At 37.8% G+C, this 10,863-nt stretch overlaps 1 protein-coding gene across 1 annotated transcript; it reads right to left on the minus strand.

The window, feature by feature from the left end:
• Nucleotides 1–93: 93 nt before the first annotated feature.
• On the minus strand, nt 94–9,707 carry LOC130727950 (calcium-dependent protein kinase 13). Its single transcript, XM_057579261.1, has 7 exons — nt 8,827–9,707; nt 5,512–5,655; nt 2,165–2,317; nt 1,595–1,710; nt 1,347–1,514; nt 736–966; nt 94–655 (listed from the first exon to the last, which is right to left on the minus strand). The coding sequence occupies exons 1-7, from the start codon at nt 9,467–9,469 to the stop codon at nt 506–508; spliced, it is 1,605 nt and encodes a 534-aa protein (XP_057435244.1). The 5' UTR covers nt 9,470–9,707; the 3' UTR covers nt 94–505.
• Between the last annotated feature and the right edge of the window lie 1,156 nt (nt 9,708–10,863).

The raw sequence follows: 10,863 nt of genomic DNA on the forward strand, positions 1-10,863 counted from the left end.
TTGAAGGTAACTTTTGAGACCTTGAGATAGCAAAGCCTATGGATAACACAAACTTTAGATAAGAATACGCAAAGGAAGGAAGCATAAGCCCAATTTTAAAAAACAGAGAATAGTACAGAGATATCAAATATAGCAACTTCCATTTACAGCATACCTTGTCATCGATGAATCAAAAGGATTCATGATTTAAATTTTTTGATAAGCTACAAGATATTCACTCTAATACACATTCTGACTGCACTAAAAAGTTTTGATACAACAGGTAAAAACGAGTAGAATCATACACGTCACACCATTGGCTCCATAACACCATGTTTAACAGAAGTAACAAGTGCATGTATATTTTGGCGTACTCATTTCTTCGTGACTCACACCGCACCAGGGGAAAAGACCCTATCTAACAAAGAACCAAATAATCATCACAAAGAAGCCAAGTCCAGAATGTAGGATGATATTACACTATTTGGAGGGACAGATCAAATATAGGCAAACACTTAATTAACAACTATTCATTTCCTAAGTTTAAAGAACCATCTTTCATCAACTTCAAGCTCAAGCTATTGAATCTTCCACGAGAGTAATGCCTAGATGCTTTTCTCCAATCCGTTCCCGTTTTCATCATAGCCACAAATTCATCATAGCTTATCCGTCCATCCTGTGATTGTTCAAGAATTTTAGAAGGTATAGTTCCCTAATAAAGACTTATTTGTAATGAAAGTACTATCAGATCTTCACCTTATCTGTGTCCACTTCTTGGAAAATGTCATTTGCTACATCTGTACAGTCATCAGTTCCATCTTCCATCAAGGCATTCCGTAACTCATCTGGTTCAATATATCCATTCCCATCCTTGTCAAAATAGGAGAAGGCCTTGCGGAGATGCTCATCATTAGCCATCTTTTTCAAATGAAGAGTAACAGCAGCAAATTCTCCGTAGTCTACTGTTCCCTTACCATTATTATCTACCTGTTGTCACCATTCAACAAAAAATGAATGACAGACAAGACAAAAAATTCAAGGTGGTGGAATATTATATTTTAGTATACCACTCAAACAATGGCTTGACAAATAACATGGAAGAAAGGAAAAGAAAAATCAAGAGTGTGATAAAGAACAAAAAAAGGCACTGGTTTTAGAATGATATAAGTGAACAAGATCATTCTGAATGATAACTAGAAAATATATCAGAGCCCCATGCATTTAAACTCACATTTACATGTTCGTATGCATGAGATATCAACTTTTGTAGGTCAATAATATGAAGAATTATGAGATGTCGCACGTGACAACTTTAGAATCTAGACGCAATAAAATAGAGGAACAAGGGAAACTTGATAAATTCTTACAGCTTCAATAAGCATCTGAACTTCAGATTCAGCAAGTTGGGACCCTAAGTTACGAGATCCAGCTTTTAGATCTTCAATGGAAACAACACCATCATTATCACTATCCATCTGCTTGAACATATCTTTGATGTCCCCAACTTCTTCATTGGATAAGAAATCAGCCATGACCTGTTTTGAAATGAACAATCTTAGCTCTAATATACAGTAAAAGCACTTGCTAAAGACATCACCAGATGCAGAGAACTGACCCTAAGGGCTTTTCTTTTGAATCTATTCATCACTGAAAATTGCTTAAGCCTTGACTTGACAACATCTCCAAGAGGAACATTAGGAGCTTTCTTAGCATTTTGGAGCCAGGGATGCTCTGCAAGACAAGAGAAACAAAAAACTCATGCATTGATTCTGACAATTCACTATCATAATTACCTTAAATAATTTCTAATAGAAATCACTAAGAACAATTCATTACTATAATGTCTGTACAAACTACATAACTCCATCTCCTTCAAACATCTACTTCATTTCCCTTTTTACATTTTTGTTCATGAAATGAAAGCTATAAGGAAAGAAGTTTATAGGGATTCAAAATAAGTACAGCAAAAAATCACATAGTCATGTCCAAGTCCAAGTTAAGGAGATACTTTAATTATTAAAACCAGAAAGGGGATAGTTTCATCCACTTATTCACTTCATTTTCTTTAGGAGAATATACAATAAACAACACAATTATTTCAATGCTGAAATTTTCAGTATTCAACAGACTATTCAAAAAGCTCCATAGAGTAAAATGTAATAAACATGGAAGGAGATAAACATACCAAGCACTTGTTTGGCAGTTAATCGAAGCTTAGGGTCTGGTTCTAACATTTGCTTAACAAGACTTTTAGCACTTTCAGAAATACTGGGCCACGGTTCACGTTTGAAATCTATTAGCCCTCGAAGAATGGCCTGGGCAACTCCTTGCTCAGATTCTGCATCAAAATTAATGAAAAAAGTATTAAAGATTATGCATCAGAATTAACATCTAAGTAATAATAAAAAGATTTCATATGGGCTGATGGAATTATATAAAGACCTAAGTTCAAGAGCACAAAACATTTAATACAAAGGAATCAAAAGAAAACACAAATCGTCAGATGATAACCTTGCTAGCATGTCAGTATTGATAGGTACTCACATATTGGGTAGTTAGTTAGAAGGTAGTAATAAGGTGGGTTGCCTATAAATAAGGGTCGTTAGTGAACATTAGGGGTATCTTGGTATTCAGTTAGGAATTGGGTTTAGAGAGAGAAGTGGTTCTCTTTCTAGGGTTAGAGAGGGTGTTTGGTATCTCTCTCATGTATCTTACCCCTAGTTCCCAATTGGAAACTAGGGAGAGATACAAGAGAAAGGGATACCAAACACCCTTCCAAGCCTAAGAGAGAACCACTTCTCTCTCTAACCCAATTCCTAACTGAATACCAAGATACCCCTAATGTTCACTAACTTCCCTTATTTATAGGCAACATGCCTTATTAATACCCTCTAACTAACTACCTAATATGTGAGTACCTATCAATACTCCCCCTCTGAAAATTCACCTTGTCCTCAAGGTGAAGGACAAAATACAAGCTACAACATGAAACCATGGTAGTCAGTATCGCAAGTATCGTGTGTGTATCCCATACATGTATCTTTTTGTGTTCGTATCGCTCCTAGTATTGCCGGTATCGCACATGTATCGCCGGAATCGTTTCTTGGACTGAATCGCGCGATACGAACACAACTTGGATCCGGGTCGGATCCTGCGGCCCGGTTTGAATTTTGAACGTGTTTCAGGCTTTTTTTCAGTTTTTTTAAAAAAAAAACAGATAAAAATGCTGTTTCATCTTTTTTCTCCTAGAAATTAGGAAGTGGGTCATTTAATTTCATTAAATATTAACCTAAAAAGTGATGCTAAGTTGCTAACGCAGCCCATTCACGTTTTTTTGCTTGCTGCCCCTGTTCTGTCCTCTGTTTCACGCTTGCTACCCATTCACAGAGTTGTTTTCTTGTTTCTCTGTTTCATGAATCAAGATTGCTACCTTGCTGCTCCTGTGATGTTGACCTAGGGGATGATTGATTGATTTAACTAGTTTGAACTTTGAAATTTGAATTATATTTTAATTGTTTGCATTTAGTCATTTTATTGATGTTTAGTACTTTAGTTTGGCTTATGGCTCGAAATTAGGTTGAACTTGAACTTTGTGAGACTATTTTTCTACTTATGACTTGGATCTTTGATTATTTTGAACTATATTCATATGATATATTAGTATATTATTTAATTTATGACTTAATTTTTTTTGTGTCCGTATCTTACGATACACATTACATACGATACGCGACACAGAATTAGGGTCTAGCGATACACGATACGTATCTCGATTTGACTACCTTGCATGGAACAACTATCCAAGCAATCCAAATATGGCAAGCACAACCTCCACCTGGATCCCATAGCATGAAGCAAATAGCCTCAGTCATGTATGAAGGGTTGATGTCTCTCTTTCCCTTCTCAAAAACAATTCTGATGAAAACTTCCAGCATACATGGCCTTCACACTCCTTGGCCCAAGTCATCTGGTATCCAGCTTCATGATTATAACCATGTATTCCTCCACTACTCTGGACCCAATCATCTGTATGGCCCAATTTCTCCAATCTGAGATTTGGGCTTGGCCCAATTGGATTGTAAATCCAACCCTTGACCTCTGCCCTCTCTGTGCTTCTCCATCCCAGCCTTCTGTTCGGTTTCTCTTCCCTCATAGCTTGAACAAACAGCAACGAAAAGACCTCACTGCAGCCAACCGATAAATCCGGCGGTGGTTTGTTTCTCCTCCGGCGACCTACAAGGGTATGGACCCAACAACCCTGACGCATGCAACAATCGCACTGCGTCATCAGGTGGTGTCGGTGACAGCCGTTGAAACGAGCCCATCACCATCAACGGAAATCCAAGATTTGATGGTTCACCCATGAAATCACGTTCTTGCCCTGTCTTTGCTTTAACCTCTGTTTCAAGATTGAGGTTTTGAATCGCAGAGGTTGAGTCTTCCTCTTCCTCAAATGCTTGCCCAGCCACCGCTGCGACTTGCTCTTCTTCCGCTGCGGTCTCCATTCCTCTCGGCGATGCCGCCGCCGCTGTTCGCTCCGCTTCGATTGCAGCCTCCGATTCTCTCCTTTCTTGTTCAATCAGAATTGCTTTCTGAACAACCTCCGAAAGAGAGTGAAATTCATCCGATCGCACTTCCACTTGTATTTCCTCACTCAATCCTTTCAAGAAGATACCTGTGACAAACTCGGGATCAATTCCTCTCAAAGCTCCGACGTACTTCTCGAATTCAACCACATAATCCTTCACTGTTCCATTCTGTTTCAGAGAAAGAAGCAACTCAAATGGATTCTGAGACTTGGAAGGCTGAAACCTCCTCACCACTGCAATCTTGAACCCTTCCCATGATGGATTGGGATTACAACTCATCCACCATCGAGACCAAGTAAGAGCTCTTCCTTCTAAAGCCTCCATTGAAGCCTGCAACTTCTCTTCTTCTGAAACTCCTCGCAGCACAACCTCCAAACGCTGTATCCATTCCAGAGCTTCATCTCCACCAAAAATTTGAATTTCCTCTGAAATTCTCAGCTTGCTCTTTGTCTCTTCCATGCGCAGATTTGTGGTTCAGGCACCAAGATCGGTGCTCTGATACCAATGATAGAACCTGATTTTTATTGATAGAAAACCCTAATTCCCAATTGGAAACTAGGGAGAGATACAAGAGAAAGGGATACCAAACACCCTTCCAAGCCTAAGAGAGAACCACTTCTCTCTCTAACCCAATTCCTAACTGAATACCAAGATACCCCTAATGTTCACTAACTTCCCTTATTTAAAGGCAACATGCCTTATTAATACCCTCTAACCAACTACCAAATATGTGAGTACCTATCACATGGCCATGTCCACAAACATTTCTAAGTGTCAGCTTTCACTCAAACTTAAAAATATAAGAAATACAACTATGCTAGCATTAGTAAAGAAAGCAGGGGCACACAAGAATGTCCAAAGATGCTCATGCACATGTCGAGGATGGCATCCATAAAGAGCACCGTGGGAATTTAAGGAATTAGCATTGTATGAAGTTATTTACCAGCCCAAAATGGGGGAACACCGCAGAGTAAGATATAGAGAATTACTCCCGCACTCCATATATCTATTTCAGGTCCATAGCTCCGCTTTAGCACCTCCGGAGCCATATAATATGGACTTCCAACAATTTCTGAGAACCTCTCACCTGGACATTTGAATATTATCCATAAGACAACGGCATGGAAAACAAATCAGATACTATAAGGAATAAAAAAAGAGTGAAATATAATGTTGAACTTGAAACAAGAGTATACAAGCAAATACAGAGCTAATAGATGCCAAACCGTCAACAAGGGATGATATGTGCTCAACCTAGAGATTAGTATCTAAGACACTAACAAATAAGATAAGTCAACATTAGAGGGTGCTTGGATTGTTTTCTGTTTCTATTTTCAATTGATAAGTCCTCACCATAATTAAATAAATGCCATCTAGGTTTCACTTTAATTCCTGTTTTCAAACTGGTATAAAGGAAGTAGAGAAAACAATGGGGCTCTTCTGTTCAATTTGTTCTTCCGTGTTCAAAAATGGTTTGCAACGGAACTTAGAAATAATTTTTAAAATTGAAATTTAGAAAATATATGTATGGGTTATTTAAGAAAATAATAGATTTTAATTTTTAAAAAAATAAATTGCTGGGAAACTGGTCATAAAAATATATGTTTTCCTAACAACTTAACACATGTAAAATGATGCATGTATGGAATAGAAAGTAACATCGAAAAAATCATACAAGGAAAGAGGGCAAAACTCTAAAGTTATGGGAAAATGAAAGGAAGAGGGCAAAACTCTCCATCTTCATTGATGGCTCTACTAGAGTGAAAAAAGTGAAGCAGCCCTTGACAAATCCATACAAAATTTGGCATTCTTGCACCAATCATCATTGGAAGAAAGGTCTAAAAGATATTCGAATACACTGTAGCACCACAGTAGTTGCACAAATCCATGAAGGTAAACTTCAGGCAGAGCTTCCGTCATATGAAAAAGGAAATGGAGGAAGCATGGAAAGGGGTGGGCCTCTGGCTAATAGAAGAGAAGTTTCTTGCTGCAGAGAACAAAAATGGGAAAAAAAATAACAGGTTGCTACTATTAAAATAATGCAATTGATGAAATCTTTCATTTAACAATTGCCACTGCCTATTTTTACGTTTTAGTGTTTCCGGAAGAACGGTAAGAAATTTTGTTTTTCATTGAATTCAAAACTGAGGTTTTGAGAATAATCTTTAGAACTGATAGTAAAAAATATTATCCAAATAAACCTATCTGTTTATTTATTGTTAACAATGGAAAAGTTTATTTCAACAACTGTAGCCAAACAGAGCCCAATAGTTGTTGTTTTCAGCAGCTCCTTCATAAAATTTTGAAAACCAGAATCAAAATGAAAACATTGATATATTTAGGAAATTATAAAGAAAAATGAGAACAAGAAAACAAATGACAAATCACAGACCCCCTTAGTTACTGGAGCACATGATCCCACTATTTTGTATCCAACCATGAAGTAGTAGAAAATGGATCCTCTCAATTGTAAAAAATACTTGACCATTTTATTTAGTATCCTAAAACTACTAAACAATTTTATTTCTTAATGTGACATGCAGATCATGCATCACATGAAATAAAAATGCTATATGGTTTTTGTGCTACATCCTTTTTCACTTTATAACTATTAAAGAATTATAGGTTTAAAGTTACAGAAAAAGGATAAGTGAGAATAACAAAAATAACATACAATATCATTAACAGGATGGAGGGAATTACTCAATAACCTAATGTATCTATTTATTCCACCAAATTAGTAATGTACAAGTCCTACTATCACAAACCAAAGACCACCACCAATAGGCCTAATATATTTCAACACTTACCCTCAAGCTACAACTTAATAAGCATTAAGTTTAATACAAGTAATAAATGCATAAACTAAAAGCAAATAACACGAAACCAGTACTCCCACTGAATCATAAAAATTGGCAATGTGCTTAGAAGATATTTCCAAACTTCACCTAGCGACACACCCAAATCAAATAAGATAGTTATTGTAGCATTCAACCTTTCTCCTCAGCAGCCCCCTCAACCTCCAAATTGATCTCCAAAACACTAAGTCAGGTATCACACCACCTAGTAACATAATTTGGGGCTAAGTCCCTGACCAAACATTGTGACACACTGTCAAAAGGAAGTCCTTAAGTGTTGCCACCCTGGTTGAAAGAAAAATACTGGTCACCCAGATGCAGTCAGAAATGACTAGTTTCCTCACACACCATTGACACAGCTTGCCTCCAACAGACTCAAATATTACTAATTAGGTCAATTATTCCTACTGGTGCAAGCCCACTACCAATAACCTTAACATATACACCAACAGCAATCGTCAAAACATAACAAAAAATTATCTCTGTTGTTTGTGCATGAAGAGATATTAAGGTTCTATTATGACAGATTAGGATACGATATATTGTTCTTTTATTATAGATTACAATAATAGATATTGTTAGGATAAGATATATTGTTCTGTTATAACTTATGATATATTAGGATAAGATTTTATAGTTTAGACTTTGTAGTTGATTAGGTAACCTCAAGAAACCTAATCTATGAATATTCTACTTCTAAATTAATCAACTATTCAAAATATTTCAGTATCAAGAGTACGGAAGCATAAAAGACCACATTAAAATATCACATTACTGCAAATCTTATTATTGCTGATCAAATTTAAATGTGTCAACTGTCAATGCCTAGCACAGTTGCAAACTTGCAACAATGACTACGTCTTATGCTACATTTGGCAAGAGTTTGAAGGGAAGGGAAAGTAAAAAGGATTTCAACATTTGGACAAACAAAGAAACAGGGCAACTACCTCCAAATTAGAGTTTGCTGATCTTTCACGATCAGAACAAACCCAGATCAAAGGCAGACTCCACATTACCAATTATATTTTACAATAGAGTAGGTAGAAGCATTCCAATCAACACAAATGGTGTTCAGAATTTGAGATTTCAAAACTCAAGAAAATTTAAGCTCCTCAAAGTACCGACAACTGCTCTCGCTTCACCTTTTATGCAGCAGATGCAAAATTTAGACTGTACATAACTAAATCGAATAAAGTATGCTAGACTAGAAAGGCATCACCGGCAATCGAGCACCCAATTAAGAAACAATTCGAGGTCTCATTACCTACCAACAGAACTAACCCCAATTAAGAATTTCCTATTTGGGCTAACTTCTAATTACAAACGCAATATAACAGTTTCTGTGGTTGCATATCCAAACTGTTCACAATTGAATTCATCATCCACTAAAGGGTCTATACCTGGCTTGAAGAATATGGAGAGCCCAAAATCAATGGCCTTGAGAGGCGAATTCTCCTTCTTATTCGCAAACAAGAAATTCTCCGGCTTAAGGTCACGGTGGATGACCCCGTGCTTGTGGCAGAGCTGCACAACCTCGACAATGGTCCTCACAACAGCCGCGGCAGCCCGTTCGGTATAGTGGCCGCGAGCGACAATCCGGTCAAAAAGCTCTCCACCCTCACAAAGCTCCATAACAAGATGAACAGCATTATCGTCTTCACAAGCCTCCCTGAGCGACACAATGGAAGGGCTCCGCGGCAGGTGGCGCATAATAGCAACCTCGCGGCGAACATCGTCGACGTCAACGGCGGTCCTCAGCTTCCGCTTGGAGATGCTCTTGCACGCCAGCAGCTCCCTGGTGTCCCGATCAATACACAGGTACGTCACGCCGAATTCGCCGCGGCCGAGCTCGCGGTCAACTAAGTAACGGTCCTCCATATTCTCTTTCGCTACGCCGGCGAGAACTGCCACCGGCGCCGGCGGATGCTTCTTGTTTCCGGCGGTGGCTCCGTCGGCGGCTCGCTTGGCGTGATCGTGGTTGGAGAAGCTCGATTTGACATCTTCTCGGGCAACGGCGGCTGGGGATCTGCAGCAATTGCCCATGGCGGAGGTGGATCGGGAAAGGGGAAGGTTTGAGGGTTAGGAAGAGGAGGAGGAGCTAGGGTTTCACATGACAATGCAGAAACCCTAACCCTAGAAGAAGAAAGGGTTCAATTTAGAAACAGAGAGGGACAGTGAAATTGAAAGGTGACGAAGGAGGAAGCGATGGGAGTGATGGAAGAGCGAAAGAGACAGTGAAAGAAAGAAAGAAATCAGTGGGAGTGTGAAAGGGTGTACGGTAACGGCTATGGGGATGCGGTTTTTTAGGTGCCTGGAGCCTCGTGTTTTTTTAGATTTTAATTTATTATATTAATATTAATTAAATATTGCTAATAAATTTTGTTAATTCTAAAAAAAGTATAAGTTAATAATTTTTTCCATGCACTCAACATATTTTGTGGGTGATTGGATTAAATATGATATAAGAGTTTGATTATCATTTGTGTAGAAATGGAAATGTTTTTAGTGCTACATTTGTAACCTGACATATGTTGCTTTCCTTTCAAAAAACATATGTTACTTATAGTTATTTATTCTTACTTTAGATACTAATTAATAATAGAAAATAATTGTGTTTGTGTGTTAGAAGGAAAGTATAGTGTGACTTTGTTGGGAAGTTTTTACTCTTGAAAAACTACACTGTTGAGAGGTAACTTGGTCACCACCATGTGTAAGAAGTATTGTTTGTTGACGGAGATAACTTCATAACACTTTAAATTAACTTTTAGGTTTAAAAATGTTTACATTTTTTATGAAAACTTAATTGCATTTTTAGTTGTTGTTTGGTTTTCACTTAGAAAATATGTTTGAAGCATTAGAATTCAAGATGATCCAAGTCCTTGATGGGTCTATAATCTTGTGGGAGGGTGGTGTTGAAGGTGGCAATGAGTTTGAAGGTGGAAGAAGTGGAGGGGTTGTGTTCATGTGATAATGACAAAGAAGAAGGAGGAGGAGGGGGTGGGTGGAGAAGAAGTGAAAGGTGAGCTAGGTTTTGGGGGTACGGGTAAGAAGCTTTTGGGCTTAAATATATCCCTATAAATTGGAATCTATCGGTTTCATTCCCTACTCATGGTCAGTTAAATAAAAGGTGTGTTGAGAAGTTCTTAAATTAACTAAAGATATGGCCAAATTAGCTCTTATATATGATTAGACAAACTTCACCTCTAATCTAGATTTTGTGGTAGAGTTAGATGTCTTAAATTTTAATATATGAGTTACTTTTATATTTTCATACTTTTTATGGGTATTTTTATTCTTAAATGTTACTTTAACCTGGGTTGTCAACTAGACGGATTCACGGATTCAGGCCATGAAATTCGGTTTTGTACGGTGAGAATTAGCAAACCACCAAGACCCCACTGTCTGTTCGCCATATCGATTTTGTCAAATCTCATTTA

Source organism: Lotus japonicus, chromosome 1 (genome assembly GCF_012489685.1).
Source record: "Lotus japonicus ecotype B-129 chromosome 1, LjGifu_v1.2".
NCBI classification, from domain to species: Eukaryota; Viridiplantae; Streptophyta; class Magnoliopsida; order Fabales; family Fabaceae; genus Lotus; species Lotus japonicus.